Source organism: Panulirus ornatus, chromosome 11, assembly GCF_036320965.1.
Source record: "Panulirus ornatus isolate Po-2019 chromosome 11, ASM3632096v1, whole genome shotgun sequence".
In the NCBI taxonomy this organism is placed as follows: domain Eukaryota; kingdom Metazoa; phylum Arthropoda; class Malacostraca; order Decapoda; family Palinuridae; genus Panulirus; species Panulirus ornatus.
Genome location: NC_092234.1, coordinates 1,149,787 through 1,171,612, shown reverse-complemented (window position 1 = coordinate 1,171,612; position 21,826 = coordinate 1,149,787). Strand labels below are relative to the sequence as shown.

The 21,826-nt window shown below is 42.9% G+C and overlaps 1 protein-coding gene across 6 annotated transcripts in view; it reads right to left on the bottom strand.

Annotated features, from left to right (window-relative positions):
* Positions 1-21,826, bottom strand: part of Crag (DENN domain-containing protein Crag) — a 346,089-nt gene that overhangs the window by 77,770 nt on the left and 246,493 nt on the right. For all 6 annotated transcript variants that reach the window (XM_071666294.1, XM_071666290.1, XM_071666288.1 and 3 more), the window contains one exon: positions 16,821-17,025. In XM_071666294.1, the coding sequence (XP_071522395.1) occupies positions 16,821-17,025 (205 nt within the window). The remainder of the gene's footprint in view (positions 1-16,820; positions 17,026-21,826) is intronic.

Below are 21,826 nucleotides of genomic sequence, written 5' to 3'. Positions count from 1 at the left end.
AACTGTTGACTAGTTAATCACATTTTTCAATGCACATTCGGTCCAGGGTGAGGTGCCTGAAGGCTTGAAAAAAAAAGTGATGCACTGCACTAATACAAAGGCAAGAGGGACAAGAGAGGATGCTTGAATTACAAATATACAAGTTTGTTCAGTACAGCTAGTAGGGTGTAAGGGAGAGTGGTGATGGAGAGGGTGTTAATAGGCACAGATCATGAGATTGGGGAGGAGTAATGTATACGATTTATGGGCCAGGTGCTTGTTTGAATATTTGGGGAAGAAATACTTGAAGAAAGGGATTTGTATGTGGCATCTAAGGACCTTAAGAAAGTGTATGATATGGATGAAACAGAAGCCTTGTGGAATGTATTATGAATATATGGTGTGGGAGGAAATCTTTTATATGCAGAAGAGTTTTCAGTAGGTGAGTACAGATTGCATGTCAATAGGAAGGAAAGAGGATGACTGGTTTCAGGTGAAGGTGGGTATTCATCATGTGTGTGTGCTGTCACTATGGCTGTTTAATATGTCCTGAATAAGATGATGAGGTTGGTAAATGAAAGGGTCTTATAGAAGAGGGCAAGTTCACAGTATGCTAGGAATGGGTAGGCCTGAGAAGCAAGTTAGTTTCACTTTGCAAATGACAGTGTTCTCTTGGCACACTTGGGAGAGAAACTCCAAAAGTTGGTCTGAACTTGGGAGATTATGTGAAAGGAGAAAGTTGAGAGTTGATGTGAATAAAAGTAAGATAAAGAGGTGCAGAAGGGGAGTAATAAAAGGATGATTTGAATGAAAATTTGAATGGAGAGGGCCCAGAGGAAAAGAATGCTTTAGGCACCAAGGAGTGCTCAAACCAGCACATGGAGTCAAGGGGTGTTAAAGCGAGTTAAAGGGCAAGATAGGGGCTAAAATCCTGGGAGCACAGAGAAGTACATGAAAAGAGTAGTCACTCTCTGTTAGGTCAAAGATGGGTAATTTTCAAGGGAAAGCATCCTAACAAAGCTGTATGAATATGAACCTTGGGACCCTGAATACAAAAGAATAGATGGTGGGGGGATGGAAATAAAATGCCATATGACAATATGCAGTGTGAGGCAGGTTGATTAAGTCAGAAATGAAAATGTATGAGTAAGGTGTGGTAGTACGTGGTGCTTCACCAAGAAATCTGACCAGGATGTGCTGAAATGGTTTGGACATATGAAAACAATGAGTGAAGACTAAGTGACAAAGAGGATCTCAGTGTCAGGAGTGAAGGAAGCAAGGCAAAAAGGGAAACTGAGATGATGGAAGGATACAGACTCATGGCCTAAACATTCAGAAGGGTGAAAGGCATATAAGAGATAGAATGAATAATGCATACATATGGAGGCGACATGCTGTGAAATGGCTGAACTAGGGCATACGAAGCACTCAGGATATACCATGGAATACTCTTTGGGGCTTCACGGTGGATAATGGGCTCTGGTTTCAGTGCATTATATATGACAGCAAAGAGTGAATGCGTGCAAAAGTGGCCATTTGCTCACCTGTTCCTAATGCTCCCTTAGTAAGGCAGGAGGACTAATTGTATATATAAAACAAAAAAATATGGCTGAAGTGGAAGATGAGTGTTTCATGGGGCATGGGGTACCAAACATTGTAAATAAATTAGAAAATAGTTTGAGGAGTTGTTTTCTAAAAATTGACTGATGACTGGGAACACCTGGCTGAAAAAGAGAGACATACATAGTATGCAAGGGTGGGAATATCTGGGTGAAAAAGAGGGACATACATAGCATGCATGGGTGAGGGATGGATATGGTAAATGGGCACTAGGATTATGCAATAACTGATACAAGTACAGAAAGAATGTGCTGAAATGGACAGCTGGTGGGATGTCTGATCACTACTTAGTGGAGGTTAGGGTAAAGATTTGTTGAAGCTCTAGGAAAAGATACAATGATATGGGTGAGAAGAGGGTGGTGAAAGTGAGTGACTTTGTAAAGGATGTTTGGATGAAAAGAAAAGGACACTAGGAGAGGGGTGAGGAATGGGAGGTTTTTAAGGAAGCAGTGCTTACATGTGCAAGAGAAATGTGTGGCAAGCGTAGGGTGGGAGGTAGGTATGTAAGAAAAAGCAGTGAGTGGTAGAATGCAGATGTTAAGTTGCTAGAGAACGAGAAAAAGAGAGGTCATGGCATTACTTGCAGGATATGAGTGTGAGCCATTGGACAATGTACAAGAGAAAGGAGTAGGCAGTAAAGGGAAGGTGCAGGAGGTGGAAAACGGACAAATGAGACTTATGGTGAGTTTGTATTGGCAAACTTAGGGAAAACAATATAAGTAACAGAGGCAGTGAAAGCCTTGTGCAATATGAAGAGTGGCAAAGCAACTTCAGGGAATAGGATTACAGCTGAATCAAATCCAGGCCACTGAGAATGGTACATGCACAGCCACCATTCTCACTGGCTTGGGTTTGATTTTTTGGCTTACCGACGGGAAAGTGTTTAGATAAAATTGCATGTGAACAACATTTTATGTTCTGATATAAAAACATTACTGACAGTGTTCATGAGTCTATTTGCAGCTTTCTCTGGAATAAAGTGTGAGTGGGCTGTCCTTAACCTGATTAGCCAATAGTGTAGGGGCATAGGGGCCTAAAGCTGCAGTAGTTGCTTAGGAAAGACAGCTTTTAGTTCATTTATAATACAAAGGAAAGCTCAATTCTAGCCATTACTGATGGAAAATTGTTTAGGTTGTTTTACAGGTGGAAATTGCATTTTTTGATATACAGACTTTACTGAAACTGCCCATGAGTCAATTTGCAGCTTTCTCACAACTTAAGTGTGAGGGTGTTGTCCTTAATCTACTGGCCCCAGTAGGTAGTAGCAGGTAGGCAGCCACCGACTATGGAGGTATATTACCAGTGCTATCTGCCTGGGCATTTGGAAGATTAGTGACGGCTGCGTGGTGAGTCACAACTTCAATGGCTGTCAAGTCACACTTCTTTGATAAAGGTAGCTGTCTTTTCTTTCCACCTCATCCGCATGTGGACTGTTGGCATTTTGTTCACAAACATACAATCTCTCCTTGTCACATAAAATTTGACAACACTTAACTCACAACTCATTTTTTGTAACTCTTAGATATTCTTGCAATGAGTGCTAAGAACTAACCCTGAAATGTACAGAAGTAGCAGAAAAGAACATTAGTCAGGAGTATTACGTAGAAACATTAAGTAGAAGTAGTAGGTAGGAACATTAGTTAGGAGCATCAGGGAGAAGCTGGAGGCTGGAACGTTTAGCAGGAACATTAGGTAGACACATTAAGTAGTAGTAGTCGATGGGAACATTAGGTAAGAGCCTCTGAAACAATGTGCTCATGTTACCCTTTGCTAGGGGTGAAGCACTAAAGGCTAGGAAGCAACTCTGGAGTTCACCAATTATGGATACTCTTTTGCTGTGGCCATCCCCTTAAGGGAGTTCCAAAAAGGGAATGGGCATGAGAGGTATAGATATTAAGTGTGGGCATAGAGACCTAGACTAGCAGTGTTAAAAAAGAAAACTTTTAGCTTAACAATGGCCCTCAGGAAAATTGTACACCTATCATTCTCAGTGGCTAGAGTTCAGTTCTTGGATGAACGAAGGTGAAATTGTTTAGAATTATTTATGTGCGAGCACTACAAGTTTTTATATATGGATATGTTTATGGATGGGGTTGTTAGGGAGGTAAATGCAAGAGTCTTGGAAAGAGGGGCAAGTATGAAGTCTGTTGGGGATGAGAGAGCTTGGGAAGTGAGTCAGTTGTTGTTCGCTGATGATACAGCGCTGGTGGCGGATTCATGTGAGAAACTGCAGAAGCTGGTGACGGAGTTTGGTAAAGTGTGTGGAAGAAGAAAGTTAAGAGTAAATGTGAATAAGAGCAAGGTTATTAGGTACAGTAGGGTTGAGGGTCAAGTCAATTGGGAGGTGAGTTTGAATGGAGAAAAACTGGAGGAAGTGAAGTGTTTTAGATATCTGGGAGTGGATCTGTCAGCGGATGGAACCATGGAAGCGGAAGTGGATCATAGGGTGGGGGAGGGGGCGAAAATTTTGGGAGCCTTGAAAAATGTGTGGAAGTCGAGAACATTATCCCGGAAAGCAAAAATGGGTATGTTTGAAGGAATAGTAGTTCCAACAATGTTGTATGGTTGCGAGGCGTGGGCTATGGATAGAGTTGTGCGCAGGAGGATGGATGTGCTGGAAATGAGATGTTTGAGGACAATGTGTGGTGTGAGGTGGTTTGATCGAGTAAGTAACGTAAGGGTAAGAGAGATGTGTGGAAATAAAAAGAGCGTGGTTGAGAGAGCAGAAGAGGGTGTTTTGAAATGGTTTGGGCACATGGAGAGAATGAGTGAGGAAAGATTGACCAAGAGGATATATGTGTCGGAGGTGGAGGGAACGAGGAGAAGAGGGAGACCAAATTGGAGGTGGAAAGATGGAGTGAAAAGGATTTTGTGTGATCGGGGCCTGAACATGCAGGAGGGTGAAAGGAGGGCAAGGAATAGAGTGAATTGGAGCGATGTGGTATACAGGGGTTGACGTGCTGTCAGTGGATTGAATCAAGGCATGTGAAGCGTCCGGGGTAAACCATGGAAAGCTGTGTAGGTATGTATATTTGCGTGTGTGGACGTGTGTATGTACATGTGTATGGGGGGGGTTGGGCCATTTCTTTCGTCTGTTTCCTTGCGCTACCTCGCAAACGCGGGAGACAGCGACAAAGTATAAAAAAAAAAAAAAAAAAAAAAACTGCTGAAAATGTCTGTGAGTTGATCTACAGCTCTCTTGGAGCCTGAAAGTGACTAGGCAATCCTAACCTTAAATAGCTCGCAGTGTGCGAGCATAGGGAACTAGCAGTGATGTAACAGCTCAAGACAGCTTTTAGCTTGTAAGTAGTCCAAAGGAAAGCTGTCCACAATTTTTGGTGATTTGGGTTTCATTATCAAGCATAAAGAGATGAAACTATTTCATTCATTTATCTATTCATTATACTTTGTTGCTGTCTCCTGCGTTAGCGAGGTAGCGCAAGGAAACAGATGAAAGAATGGCCCAACCCAGCCACATACACATGTATATACATACACATCCATACACGCACATATACATACCTATACATCTCAACGTATACATATATATACACACAGACATATATACATATGTACATAACTTATACTGTCTGCCCTTATTCATTCCTGTCGCCACCCTGCCACACATGAAATGAAAACACCCTCCCCCCGCATGAGTGCGAGGTAGCGCTACGAAAAGACAACAAAGGCCCCATTCGTTCACACTTAGTCTCTAGCTGTCATGTATAATGCATCGAAAACACAGGTCCCTTTCCACATTCAGGCCCAACAAAACTTTCCATGGTTTACCCCAGACGCTTCACATGCCCTGGTTCAATCCACTGACAGCACATTGACCCCAGTATACCACATCGTTCCAATTCACTCTATTCCTTGCCCGCCTTTCACCCTCCTGAATGTCCAGGCCCTGATCACTCAAAATCTTTTTCACTCCATCTTTCCACCTCCAATTTGGTCTCCCACTTCTCGTTCCCTCCACCTCTGACACATATATCCTCTTTGTCAATGTTTCCTCACTCATTTTCTCCAAGCAACCAAACCATTTCAAAACACCCTCCTCTGCTCTCTCAACCACACTCTTTTTATTACCACACATCTCTCTTACCCTTTCATTACTTACTCGATCAAACCACCTCACACCACATACTGTCCTCAAACATCTCATTTCCAGCACATTCACCCTCCTCCGCACAACTCTATCTATAGCCCATGACTCGTAACCATATAACATTGCTGGAACCACTATTCCTTCAAACATACCCATTTTCTACATTTTCTATATTCTTTATTATACTTAATTAAAAGCAAATGGATTTGTATGTAGCATTTATGGATCTGGAGAAGGCATATGATAGAGTTGATAGAGATGCTCTGTGGAAGGTATTAAGAATATATGGTGTGGGTGGCAAGTTGTTAGAAGCAGTGAAAAGTTTTATCGAGGATGTAAGGCATGTGTATGTGTAGGAAGAGAGGAAAGTGATTGGTTCTCAGTGAATGTAGGTTTGCGGCAGGGGTGTGTGATGTCTCCATGGTTGTTTAATTTGTTTATGGATGGGGTTGTTAGGGAGGTGAATGCAAGAGTTTTGGAAAGAGGGGCAAGTATGAAGTCTGTTGTGGATGAGAGAGCTTGGGAAGTGTCAGTTGGTGTTCGCTGATGATACAGCGCTGGTGGCTGATTCATGTGAGAAACTGCAGAAGCTGGTGACTGAGTTTGGTAAAGTGTGTGAAAGAAGAAAGTTAAGAGTAAATGAGAATAAGAGCAAGGTTATTAGGTACAGTAGGGTTGAGGGTCAAGTCAACTGGGAGGTAAGTTTGAATGGAGAAAAACTGGAGGAAGTAAAGTGTTTTAGATATCTGGGAGTGGATCTGGCAGCGGATGGAACCATGGAAACGGAAGTGAATCATAGGGTGGGGGAGGGGGCGAAAATCCTGGGAGCCTTAAAGAATGTGTGGAAGTCGAGAACATTTATCTCGGAAAGCAAAAATGGGTATGTTTGAAGGAATAGTGGTTCCAACAATGCTGTATGGATGCGAGGCGTGGGCTGTGGATAGAGTTGTGCGCAGGAGGGTGGATGTGCTGGAAATGAGATGTTTGAGGACAATGTGTGGTGTGAGGTGGTTTGATCGAGTAAGTAATGTAAGGGTAAGAGAGATGTGTGGAAATAAAAAGAGCGTGGTTGAGAGAGCAGAAGAGGGTGTTTTGAAATGGTTTGGGCACATGGAGAGAATGAGTGAGGAAAGATTGACCAAGAGGATATATGTGTCGGAGGTGGAGGGAACGAGGAGAAGTGGGAGACCAAATTGGAGGTGGAAAGATGGAGTGAAAAACATTTTGAGTGATAGGGGCCTGAACATGCAGGAGGGTGAAAGGCGGGCAAGGAATAGAGTGAATTGGATCGATGTGGTATACCGGGGTTGACGTGCTGTCAGTGGATTGAATCAGGGCATGTGAAGCGTCTGGGGTAAACCATGGAAAGTTGTGTGGGGCCTGGATGTGGAAAGGGAGCTGTGGTTTTGGGCATTATTGCATGACAGCTAGAGACTGAGCGTGAATGAATGGGGCCTTCGTTGTCTTTTCCTAGCACTACCTCGCACACATGAGGGGGGAGGGGGATGGTATTCCATGTGTGGCTAGGTGGCGATGGGAATGAATAAAGGCAGACAGTGTGAATTGTGTGCATGGGTATATATGTATGTGTTTGTGTGTGTATATATATGTGTACATTGAGATGTATAGGTATGTATATTTGCGTGTGTGGACGTGTATGTATATACATGTGTATGGGGGTGGGTTGGGCCATTTCTTTCGTCTGTTTCCTTGCGCTACCTCGCAAAAGCGGGAGACAGCGACAAAGCAAAATAAAAAAATACTTAATTGCCACCTCCAGCATCAGCGAGGTAGCATAAGGAAACAGACAAGGAATGGCCCAGCCCAGCCACGTAAACATGTATATACATAAACGCCCATACACACTCATATATATACACATATACATTTCAACATATACATAACATATACATATACAGACATAAACATATTTTCTTTTATCTATATATCATACTTAGCTGCTGTCTCCCGAGAAAGCGAGACAGCGCAAGGAAACAGACACAGAAGAATGGACATATACATATTCATACTTGCTGCCCTCATCCATTCCCGTCGCCACCCCACCACACATGAAACAGCACCCCCTCCCCCATGAGCGTGTGAGGTAGTGCTGGGAGATGACAACAAAGGCCCCATTCATTCACACTCAGTCTCTAGCTGTCATGCAATAATACCCAAAACCACAGCTCCCTTTCCACATCCAGGCCCCACAAAACTTTCCATGGTTTACCCCAGATGCTTCACATGCTCTGGTTCAATCCACTGACAGCACGTCGACCCCAGTATACCACATCATTCCAATTCACTCTATTCCTTGCGCGCCTTTCACCCTCCTGTATGTTCAGGCCTCGATTGCTCAAAATCTTTTTCACTCCCTCCTTCCACCTCCAATTTGGTCTCACTCCCACTTCTCCTCGTTCCCTTCACCTCTGACACATATATCCTCTTTGTCAAACTCTCCTCACTCATTTGCTCTATGTGACCAAACCATTTCAATGCACCCTCTTCTGCTCTCTCAACCACACTCTTTTTATACCAAACATCTCTCTTACCCTTTCATTACCTACCCCATCAAACCATCTCACACCACATATCGTCCTCAAACATCTCATTTCCAGCATATCCATCCTTCTCCGTACAACCCTATCTATAGCCCATGCCTCGCAACCATATAACATTGTTGGAACCACTATTCCTTCAAACATACCCATTTTTGCTCTCTGAGACAACTTTCTCACCTTCCACACATTCTTCAACGCTCCCAGAACCTTTGCCCCCTCTCCCATCCTGTGACTCACTTCCGCTTCCATGGTTCCATCTGCTGCTACATCCACTCTCAGAAATCTAAAACACTTCACTTCCTCCAGTTTTCCTCCACTCAAACTTACCTCCCAATTAACTTGTCCCTCAACCCTACTGAACCTAATAACCTTGCTTTTACGCACATTTACTCTCAACTTCCTTCTTTCACATACTTTACCAAACTCAGCCACCAGCTTCTGCAGTTTCTAACCCGAATCAGCCACCAGTGCTGTATCATCAGCGAACAACAACTGGCTCACTTCCCAAGCCCTGTCATCCACAACAGACTGCATACTTGCCCCTCTCTCCAAAACTCTTGCATTCACCTCCCTAACAACCTCATCCATAAACAAATCAAACAACCATGGAGATATTACCCACCCTTGCCATAAACCGACATTCACTGGGAACCAATCACTTTCCTCTCTTCCTACTTGTACACATGCCTTACATCCTCAATGAAACCTTTTCACTGCTTCTAGCAACTTGCCTCTCACACCATATACTCTTAATACCTTCCACAAAGCGTCTCTATCAACTCTTATCATATGCCTTCTCCAGATCCATAAATGCTACATACAAATCCATCTGTTTTTCCAAGTATTTCCCACATACATTCTTCAAAGCAAACACCTGATCCACATATCCTCTACCATTTCTGAAACCACACTGCTCTTCCCCAATCTGATGCACTGTATATGCTTTTACCCTTTCACTCAATACCCTTCCATATAATTTCCTAGGAATACTCAACAAACTTACATCTCTGTAATTTGAACACTCACCTTTATCCCCTTTGCCTTTGCACAATGGCACTATGCATGCATTCCACCAATCCTCAGGCACTTCACCATGAGCCATATATACAGTGAATATCCTTACCAACCAGTCAACAACACAGTCGGCCCCTTTTTTAATAAATTCCACTGCAATACCATCCAGTCCTGCCGCCTTGCTGATTTTCATCTTCCGAAATGCTTTCACTACCTCTTCTCTGTTCACCAAACCATTCTCCCTGACCCTCTCACTTCGCACACCACCTCGACCAAAACACCCTAAATCTGCCACTCTATCATCAGACATATTCATCAAACCTTCAAAATACTCACTCCATTCCCTTCTCACTTCACCACTGCTTGTTATTTCTTCCCCATTAGCTCCCTTCACAGATGTTCCCATATACACATATACATATTCATACTTGTTGCCTTCATCCATTCCTGTTGCCACCCCATCACACATGAAATAGCATCCCCCCACCATCTTCACTCCGACCAGCGAGGTGGTGCCAGGAAAAGACAAAAAAGGCCACATTCATTCACACTCAGTCTCTTGCTGTCATGTGTCATGCACTGAAACCACAGCTCCCTTTCAACATCCAGGTCCCACAGACCATTCCATGGTTTACCCCAGATGCTACACATGCCCTGGTTCAATCCATATCTATCTATATCTCTGATGCCTGTTCCCTTTGAGATCTACCTCAAGAGGATGGCTATGGGAAAAAGAGTCTTAATAAGTGGTGAACTCCAGTGGTGCTTCTAAGCCTTTAGTGCCTCAACCTTAACTGGTAAAGCAACTTTAGCACAGTGTTTTCAGAAGCTCCTAACTAGCGTTCCTGAAATTGTTTATATATATACACACATATAGATTTTTTTCATACATGCTCGCCCATTTCCGCATAAGAGAGGTAGCATCAAGAACTGATGACAGAGCCTTAGAGGGAAAATTCCTCACTTGAATCCTTGTTCTATTCCTTCTTTTGGAAAGTAATCCAGGAAGGGAGGATTTCCAGTCACCTGCTCCTGCCCCTCTTGGTTGCCTTCTACAACAAGCAGGGAATACATGGACAGTATCCCCATGGTTGCTGCTATGCTTTTATTATCCATAATGGGTTCCCCATCCTCATTTACTGTGGGTCCTATCCCTCTCCCTATATGTTTCTTTAATTGATTTTTTTTTTTTTATTATACCTTGTCACTGTCTCCCACATTAGCGGGGTACTGCAAGGAAGCAGACGAAAGAATGGCCCAACCCATCCACATACACATGTATATACATACATACCCACACACGTACATATACATACCTATACATTTCAACATATACATATATATATACATACACAGACATATCCATATATATACACATGCACATAATTCATACTTGCTGCCTTTATTCATTCCTGTCGCCAACCCGCCACACATGAAATGACAACGCCCTCCCCAGCACGCACGTGAGGTAGTGCTAGGAAAAGACAACAGAGGCCACATTTGTTCACACTCAGTCTCTAGCTGTCATGTATAATGCATCGAAACCACAGCTCCCTTTCCACATCCAGGCCCCACAAAGCTTTCCATGGTTTATGCAAGACGGGTCACATGCCTTGGTTCAATCCACTGACAGCATGTCGACCCCGGTATACCACATCATTCCAATTCACTCTATTCCTTTCCCTCCTTTCACCCTCCTGCATGTTCAGGTCCAGATCACTCAAAATCTTTTTCACTCCATCTTTCCACCTCCAGTTTGGTCTCCCACTTCTCCTCGTTCCCTCCAACTCGGACACATATATCCTCTTGGTCAATCTTTCCTCACTCATTCTCTCTATTTGACCAAACCATTTCAAGACACCCTCTTCTGCTTTCTCAACCACACTGTTTTTATTACCACACATCTCTCTTACCCTTTCATTACTTACTCTATCAAACCACCTCACACCACATATTGTCCTCAAACATCTCAATTCCAACACATCCACCCTCCTCCGCACAACCCTATCTATAGCCCATGCCTCACAACCATATAACATTGTTGGAACCACTATTCCTTCAAACATACCCATTTTTGCTTTCTGAGATTATGTTCTCGACTTCCACACATTTCTCAATGCTCCCAGAACTCCCATCCCCCCTGTGGCTCACTTCCGCTTCCGTGATTCCATCCGCTGCCAAATCCATTCCCTGATATCTAAAACACCTCGCTTCCTCCAGTTCTTCTCCATTCAAACTTACCTCCCAATTGATTTGTCCCTCAACCCTACTGTACCTAATAACCTTGCTCTCATTCACATTTACTCTCAGCTTTCTTCTTTCACACACTTTACCAAACATAGTCACCAGCCTCTGCAGTCTCTCATCGAATCATCCACCAGCACTGTATCATCAGCGAACAACAAATGACTCACTTCCCAAGCCCTCTCATCCAACAGACTGCATACTTGCCCCTCTCTCCAAAACTCTTGCATTCACCTCCCTAACAACCCTATCCATAAACAAATTAAACAACCTGGGAGCATTGAAAAATGTGTGGAAGGTGAGAACATTATCTCGGAAAGCAAAAATGGGTATGTTTGAAGGAATAGTGGTTCCAGCAATGTTATATGGTTGTGAGGTGTGGGCTATAGACAGAGTTGTGCGGAGGAGGGTGGATGTGTTGGAAATGAAATGTTTGAGGACAATATGTGGTGTTAGGTGGTTTGATCAAGTAATGAAAGGGTAAGAGAGATTATCTATTTTTATTTTATTATTTTTTTATTTTGCTTTGTCGCTGTCTCCCGCGTTTGCAAGGTAGCACAAGGAAAACAGACGAAAGAAATGGCCCAACCCACCCCCATACACAAAGGTATACACACACACGTCCACACGTCAACCCCACTATACCACATCGATCCAATTCACTCTATTCCTTGCCCTCCTTTCACCCTCCTGCATGTTCAGGCTTCGATCACACAAAATCTTTTTCACTCCATCTTTCCACCTCCAATTTGGTCTCCCACTTCTCCTCGTTCCTTCCACCTTCGACACATATATCCTCTTGGTCAATCTTTCCTCACTCATTCTCTCCATATGCCCAAACCATTTCAAAACACGCTCTTCTGCTCTCTCAACCACGCTCTTTTTATTTCCACACATCTCTCTTACCCTTACGTTACTTACTCGATCAAACCACCTCACACCACACATTGTCCTCAAACATCTCATTTCCAGCACATCCACCCTCCTGCGCACAACTCTATCCATAGCCCACGCCTCGCGACCATACAACATTGTTGGAACCACTATTCCTTCAAACATACCCATTTTAGCTTTCCGAGATAATGTTCTCGACTTCCACACATTCTTCAAGGCTACCAGGATTTTTGCCCCCTCCCCCATCCTATGATTCACTTCCGCTTCCATGGTTCCATCCGCTGCCAGATCCACTCCCAGGTATCTAAAACACTTTACTTCCTCCAGTTTTTCTCCATTCAAACTTACCTCCCAATTGACTTGACCCTCAACCCTACTGTACCTATTATAATAACCTTGCTCTTATTCACATTCACTCTTAACTTTCTTCTTTCACACACTTTACCAAACTCAGTCACCAGTTTCTGCAGTTTCTCACATGAATCAGCCACCAGCGCTGTATCATCAGCGAACACCAACTGACTCACTTCCCACGCTCTCTCATCCACAACAGACTTCATACTTGCCCCTCTTTCCAAAACTCTTGCATTCACCTCCCTAACAACCCCATCCATAAACAAATTAAACAACCATGGAGACATCACACACCCCTGCCGCAAACCTACATTCACTGAGAACCAATCACTTTCCTCTCTTCCTACACGCACACATGCCTTACATCCTCGATAAAAACTTTTCACTGCTTCTAACAACTTGCCTCCCACACCATGTATTCTTAATACCTTCCACAGAGCATCTCTATCAACTCTATCATATGCCTTCTCCAGATCCATGAATGCTACATACAAATCCATTTGCTTTTCTAAATATTTCTCACATACATTCTTCAAAGCAAACACCTGGTCCACACATCCACTACCACTTCTGAAACCACACTGCTCTTCCCCAGTCTGATGCTCTGTACATGCCCTCACCCTCTCAATCAATATTATTTTTTATTATTATACTTTGTCGCTGTCTCCCGCGTTTGCGAGGTAGCGCAAGGAAACAGACGAAAGAAATGGCCCAACCCCCCCCCAAACACATGTATATACATATGTCCACACACGCAAATATACATACCTACACAGCTTTCCATGGTTTACCCCAGACGCTTCACATGCCCCGATTCAATCCACTGACAGCACGTCAACCCCAGTATACCACATCGCTCCAATTCACTCTATTCCTTGCCCTCCTTTCACCCTCCTGCATGTTCAGGCCCCAATCACACAAAATCCTTTTCACTCCATCCTTCCACCTCCAATTTGGTCTCCCTCTTCTCCTTGTTCCCTCCACCTCCGACACATATATCTTCTTGGTCAATCTTTCCTCACTCATCCTCTCCATGTGCCCAAACCACTTCAAAACACCCTCTTCTGCTCTCTCAACCACGCTCTTTTTATTACCACACATCTCTCTTACCCTTACGTTACTCACTCGATCAAACCACCTCACACCACACATTGTCCTCAAACATCTCATTTCCAGCACATCCATCCTCCTGCGCAAAACTCTATCCATAGCCCACGCCTCGCAACCATACAACATTGTTGGAACCACTATTCCTTCAAACATACCCATTTTTGCTTTCCGAGATAATGTTCTCGACTTCCACACATTCTTCAAGGCCCCCAGGATTTTCGCCCCCTCCCCCACCCTATGATCCACTTCCGCTTCCATGGTTCCATCCGCTGCCAGATCCACTCCCAGATATCTAAAACACTTCACTTCCTCCAGTTTTTCTCCATTCAAACTCACCTCCCAATTGACTTGACCCTCAACCCTACTGTACCTAATAACCTTGATTGAGAGGGCCTTCACCCTCTCAATCAATACCCTCCCATATAATTTACCAGGAATACTCAACAAACTTATACCTCTGTAATTTGAGCACTCACTCTTATCCCCTTTGCCTTTGTACAATGGCACTATGCATGCATTCCGCCAATCCTCAGGCACCTCACCATGAGTCATACATACATTAAATAACCTTACCAACCAGTCAACAATATAGTCACCCTCTTTTTTAATAAATTCCACTGCAATACCATTCAAACCTGCTGACTTGCCGGCTTTCATCTTCCTCAAAGCTTTTACTACCTCTTCTCTGTTTACCAAATCATTTTCCCTAACCCTCTCACTTTGCACACCACTTCGATCAAAACACCCTATATCTGCCACTCTATCATCAAACACATTCAACAGACCTTCAAAATACTCACTCCATCTCCTTCTCACATCACCACTACTTGTTATCACCTCCCCATTTGCGCCCTTCACTGAAGTTCCCATTTGCTCCCTTGTCTTAAGCACTTTATTTACCTCCTTCCAGAACATCTTTTTATTCTCCCAAAAATTTAATGATACTCTCTCACCCCAACTCTCATTTGCCCTCTTTTTCACCTCTTGCACCTTTCTCTTGACCTCCTGTCTCTTTCTTTTATACATCTCCCACTCAATTGCATTTTTTCCCTGCAAAAATCGTCCAAATGCCTCTCTCTTCTCTTTCACTAATAATCTTACTTCTTCATCCCACCACTCACTACCCTTTCTAATCAACCCACCTCCCACTCTTCTCATGCCACAAGTATCTTTTGCGCAATCCATCACTGATTCCCTAAATACATCCCATTCCTCCCCCACTTACTTCCATTGTTCTCACCTTTTTCCATTCTGTACTCAGTCTCTCCTGGTACTTCCTCGCACAAGTCTCCTTCCCAAGCTCACTTACTTTCACCACCCTCTTCACCCCAACATTCACTCTTCTTTTCTGAAAACCCATACAGATCTTCACCTTAGCCTCCACAAGATAATTATCAGACATCCCTCCAGTTGCACCTATGAGAGATGTGTGGTAATAAAAAGAATGTGGTTGAGAGAGCAAAAGAATGGTGTTTTGAAATGGTTTGGTCACCTGGAGAGAATGAGAGAGGAAAGATTGACAAAGAGGATATATGTGTCAGAGGTGGAGGGAATGAGAAGTGGGAGACTAAATTGGAGGTGGAAGGATGGAGTGAAAAAGATTTTGAGCGATCAGGGACTGAACATGCAGGAGGGTGAAAGGCGTGCAAGGAATAGAGTGAACTCGTACGATGTGGTATACCGGGGTTGATGTGCTGTCAATGGATTGAACCAGGGCATGTGAAGCGTCTGGGATAAACCATGGAAAGCTTTGTGGGGCCTGGATGTGGAAAGGGAGTTGTGGTTTCAGTGCACTGTACATGACAGCTAGAGACTGAGTGTGAACGAATGTGGCCTTTGTTGTCTTTTCCTAGCGCTACCTCGCGCGCATGTGAGGGAGGGTGTTGTCATTTCATGTGTGGCGGGGTGGCGACGGGAATGAATAGAGGCAGCAATTATGAATTATGTGCATGTGTATATATGTATATGTCTGTGTATGTATATATATGTATACGTTGAAATGTATAGGAATGTATATGTGCGTGTGTGCACGTGTATGTATATACAAGTGTATGTGGGCGGGTTGGGCCATTTCTTCTATCTGTTTCCTTGCGCTACCTTGCTAATGTGGGAGACAGCAACAAAGAATAATAAAAATATGATAAAAGAATATTTGAATTTCCATGTTATGTCAATCAAAACAGGCCTTATTCTAAACAGTATATCTCCCTTACTGTTAACTTAATGTCTATAAATGCAGTATTCTGAGAAAAAGGAGGTACCACTATTCCCATAGATTTCCATCTGAAGAAAGTCTGCGCACCATTAATCATTATGATCACCGTATATGCATGCGGCATCTCCCTCTCTACCTATACCTTTGATAACCATTCCCTTTGAGAACTCCCTCAAGAGGGTGGCCACAGCAAAAGAAGGTCCATAATATGTGAACTCCAGTGTTGCTCTTAACCTTTAGTGCCTCACACTTAACAGGCCACTTGCCGAGGGCAAATCTAGCCCATCGTTTCCAGGGGCTTCTACCTAATGTTTCTAATGACTACTTGTACATAATGTGTCTACCAACCTGTTACCTCTACCTAATGCTTCCAGAGAATGTTCCCACTAATTACTTCTATCTAATTTTTCTATCTAATGTTCCTGTCTACTATTTCTATCTATCACTCTTACCATTCTGCCAAAAGGCAGGGCTAGTGCATAGCACTCACTACAAGGAAATCTAGAGTCCTGCAAGTTATCTATCTATCTCTGAGACTCATGCTCTTTGGAACTTCCATCAAGAGGGTGGCCACAACAAAAGTCTTCACTTACCCCTGCAGTAATAATGATAAACTTATCATGAAATATTCCTACAATAAATAAAATGGCATATCAAACTATCTGATTTGAGTTCACGAGTAAAAACAAAGCACAGTTAATGCAGAGAATAACTAGCTTACTTAGTGTTAAGATTAGAGTCATCTGGACGCCACCCTGCCATGATTTCTTCATCATAGAGCAGTGCAGCACAATTATGGCACCGTGTACAAGATGTGAGCCAAAGACCTAAGCAGAATGGGCCTGTAGGATCCCAGCCAAGGGGAGGAAAGAGATCTTGCTGCGTTGCTATAGCTTCTCCTTCACTTCCGGCACTGGCTCCTATTCCTGCAAGTAAATCTTAATAACAAATATTGCACAAGAGGCACAAGATTATTCTTTATTAGAAAAGAAAGGAATTTCAAATCCATACACTGGTTAGATCAAAAAATTGTTTCAAAGAAAACTTCACTACTTAAAGATTGATAACTACATACATTCTTTATATCCAACTGCTTCATCCACCTTAATGAAGTAGCATCAGGAAGAAATGAACAAAAGCCTTACTTGCAAACATCCACTCCTTAAGCTGTTATGAGCAATGTACCAAAACCAAAGCTTACCAACTATAGCCAAGACACACAGACTATCCCATGGTTTATCTTGCAAATTTCATATCACATAGCCCAGCTGACTGATAGCACATTGCCCCCACATACCATTGTGATCCAATTCATCCTATCCAGTGCATGCTTATTATGCTCCCAAATGTTCAGGTCCTGATACCCTAAATCCTTCTTCACTTCACCCTTCCATCTCTTCCTTACTCTCCCCCTTCCCCTTCCTCACTCCACTTCTGACATAACAACTTTTACCCAGTCTTCCTAAGCTCATCCCCTCCATGTATCCAAATTATGTCTGGTCAGGTCTGTCAATCAAACTGCATTTACTATCATACCTATCACCTACATTTCCTTATATGTTCAACCCACCTCACCACACCTAAAAGTGAATGCTCAAATTACGAAAGTGCAAGTTTGAGAGTACTTGGTATGTTGCATTGGAGAGTGATGACTAAGAGCATGATGGCATGAATAGAACATCAAACGGAGGTGGAAAAATATGGTTTCTAGGGTGATATAGGATAAGTGGATCATGTATTCTTTGAAGAATTTGTGTGAGAAATACTCAAGAGAAACAGAAGGATCTGTAGGTAGCATCTACATATCAGGAGAAAGCATATATTATGGGGTTGATATCTATGCTTTGTAGTAGGTAGTAGTTTTTAGGCAGCCAACAACCAGGGAGGTATATTACCAGTATTACTCACCTGGATATCGGGATGGTTAGTGACAGCTGCATAGTGAGGCAGCAATTGATTGGCTGTCAAGCTGCATTTCTCTGACCTAGGCAGCTGTCTTTTCTTTCTGCCTCACCCTCACGAGGACTACTGGCATTCTGTCCACAAACATACAATCTCTCCTTGTCACACATTAAACTTGACAACACTTAACTCACACAGCTCATTCTTCTTAACTCTAGATCTCCCTGTGGTGAGCACTATGCACTAGCCCTGCCCTTTGGCAAAATGGTAGGAGCAGTATATAGAAGCAGTGGGTAGGAACATTTAGGCAAGAGCATTAGGTGAAAGTAGTCAGTAGGAACAATAGGTATCAGCCTATGCAAACACTGCACTAGAGTTGCCCTCTGCAAGTGGCCAGTTAAGGGTGATGCACTAAAGACTAAGAAGTGACACTGGAGTTCAATAGTTATGGAGTTGCTATTGTCGTGGTTATCCCCTTGAGGGAGTTCCAGTTGGAACAGGCATTAAAGGTATAGATAAATAAAAAGAATTATGCTGTGAGGAAGGTGTTACTAATGTATGATGTGGGAAGAAACCTATGAGAAGCAGCGACGTGTCTTTATCAAGAGAATAAGGCATGTGATAATTAGGTGGATGGTGAGTGATTCAAGGTAAAGGTGGGTCTGTGGCAGAGGTGTGTGATGTCAACAAGGTTGCACCATTTGTTTGTGGATGGATTGGTGAGGGAGGTGAATGCAAGAGTCTAAGAGACAGGAGTGGGTATGCAGTCTCCTGGGGGTGGGGAGCCTGAGAGGTGAGTCAGTTGTTCTTTCTGATGATATGGTACTGGAGGCAGATTCAAGTCAGAGACCACAGCAGTTGGTGCCTAAGTATGAGAAAGTAAGTGAAAAGAGGAAGCTGAGAGTATTTATGAATAAAAGAACAGTTATTAGGTTTTAACAATGAAAAGAAACAGTTTATTTGAAATATGAGTTCATTTGGAGGAAACTTAAAGTGAAGTGTTTTAGATAACTTGGAGTGGATTGGGCAGTGAATGAAACCATGGGAGCTGAGGTGAGCCATGTGGTGGGTGAGGGGGTAGGAAAGGTCTTAGGTACATTAAAAAATGTGTGGAAAGAGAGGTCAATGTCTACAAGTGAAAAGATAGGTACGCTTGATGATATAGTAGTCCTGTCAGTGCTGTTTGGAAGAAAGGTGTGGGCCTTAGACAAAAATGTAAGGGATAGGGTGAATGTGTTCGAAAAGAAATGTATGAGGACAATATGTGATGAGAAGATGGTTGATTAAATAAGAGATGATAGGGTAAGACAGAGGTGAGGAAGCAAGAAGAGCATGTATGAGAGTTGAAGAGGGTGTGCTGAAATGTTTAGGTCATATAAGGATGAGAGAGGAGAACAAGGAAAAGGGGGATACTAAGGAATAGTGGAAGGATGGATTGGAAGTAGCTATGAAGGCTTGAGGCTTAAAAGTGTGAGGCATAAGGCATCCAAGGGACAGAGCAAATTGGAGCAATGTGGTTTATAGAGGATGAAGTGGTCTCAGTTGGCTGAACCAGGTCAGTATCTCCCACACATATCTAAGGCTTTTGACAAGGTGTGGCATCTCTAAGCTCCCCTCTTTTGGCTTTCCTTCCTCACTTTGCTTCTTCATATCTAGCTTCCTCTCCAACCGAACCATCTCTATGACTGTTGATGGATCAGCCTCCCCCCTTTACTACATCAACAGTGGTGCCCCTCAAAAATCTGCCCTGTCCCCTACACTTTCTCCTTTTTCAACGATTTTCTCTCCACGAATAATCCAATTCTCTCATATGCTGATAACTCAACACTGCATTCATCCACATCCTTCAATTGTGCTCCCTCTTCTCTCACTCAATATGCATCTCATCTTGACACAGCTTCCTCAATAAACTCAGACTTGGACATGGTATCTCAGTGAGGTACACAAAAGCTTGTTAAGTGTAATGCTTCCATGACCAAATTTCTACCCATCTCTATTGAAAACTCCTCACAACTCTTAATTCTCCTTTGATGGTTCTGTAATTCCACCTCTTGACTAATGAACATACTTGGTATTACTGTAATATCCACTCTTTCCCGGAAAGCCCACATTATGCCTCATAAGAAACTGGGTGTCCTGTTTAGATGTCGAAACTTCTCTTCTGAACAGTTGCTCTGTTTATACAAGGGATTGATTTGTCCTTGTATGGAGTACTACTCTGTCCTTGTATGGAGTACTACTCTCACATTTGAAATGGTTCTAGCTCTGTATCCTAACATGACAGAGTTGAGTCAAAAACAGTCCGACCTATAAACTGTTCCAGGGTATCTTTCAAACTTGTCCCCCTTGCCCTAAGCTGCAATGCTGGTTCACTTTCCCTCTTCTATAGATACTACTTTGGCTTTTCCTCCTGAGAGTTGGCTGCTTGTGTGCCCCACCACTAGCCCGACTATGCAATACTCAACAAGCTGCTGCATTACATGATTATTGTGAGGCAATCAGCAACTCACGGGTGGGCTGTTTTGACACCGGCTTCGTTCCCTACAAGTTAAAGCTTTGGAAATCTCTACCTTCTCACAACTTTCCCAATAACTATGACCTGGCACATTTCAAAAGAAAGGTCTTTCATTTCCTCAAAAATTCACAAATACTTTTCCTTGTCTTTTCTTTCCCTATTTCATAATTCTCTATATTTCAATTAGGGCCCAGCCTTGAAGCGGACTTTTGTCTGTGACTGATTGCCTAAAAAAAAAGAAAAAAACACCAACACCAATAACATCAACACAAAAGCAACACACATACTAAATGCCTTCAGAACACATTGTGGCACCACATTTGGACAAAAAAGAATCCCTCAATGTCCTATACAGACAATTCATCATTAATTCCACATATTCTTCCACCATGTCTCTCCTTCCAGTACTCTCCTACGCTATTTCCCCAAGTCACAGGTGATCTTCCTCTCACACCAACCCCTTTAACTGTACTGTCATACACTCTCCTTGTAAACTCCCCATCTTGCATTCTTTCTAAATGACAAAATTATCTCAAAATATTATGCTTCAACCACTCTATCACTCCACAATTCATTCCCTGCCATACCACATCTCTTGTACGTCCCTTCATTTCTTTTTTTATTCCATCTAATCATACCATATGCCCTTCTAAAATACATGTTTTCTACAGCCTGGATTCTTTACCTCTGTGACTCATTCCATGTCTGTGTTTTGGCCCCATACATATTGGTCTGGAGAACTATGCTGTCCCTTAATCCCTTCTTCACATCCACACTTACACCTCTACCCCTCATCATTCTTTTAAGGGACCCAGTGACTCTTCTACCCTGTAATGCTCTCTCTCCCTTATCTATTCTTCGCTCTCAACAAACTCACCCAAGACAGCTCCCTAAAGCTTAAATTCTCTTAACACTTACAGTCTTTCTCCACCCATACTTTTAAGGTTAGTACACATTCTTCTATCACTCTACAGTTTTCCAAAATCTATACTTTCACTCAGTTTCCTTTGAAACACAATTACTTTATTTTTAAGCGCATTTATCTTCACTTGCCTACCCTCAAACACATCATAAAACACACTTACAGCTTTCAGCAACTCCACTTCACTCTACAAACAGCACAGTATCATCTGCAAAAGAGGCTTGTCACTAACCACCATAACTGAATGCTACACTCTGTATCCCCTTTCCCTAGCTTTGCTTGCACCTCTCTTATCACTCCATCTATATATTTGTTAAACAGCCATGGTGAAATCACACAGCCCTGCCTCAGTGTAATCAGACAAAGATAAAGATGGGATGAGAACAGG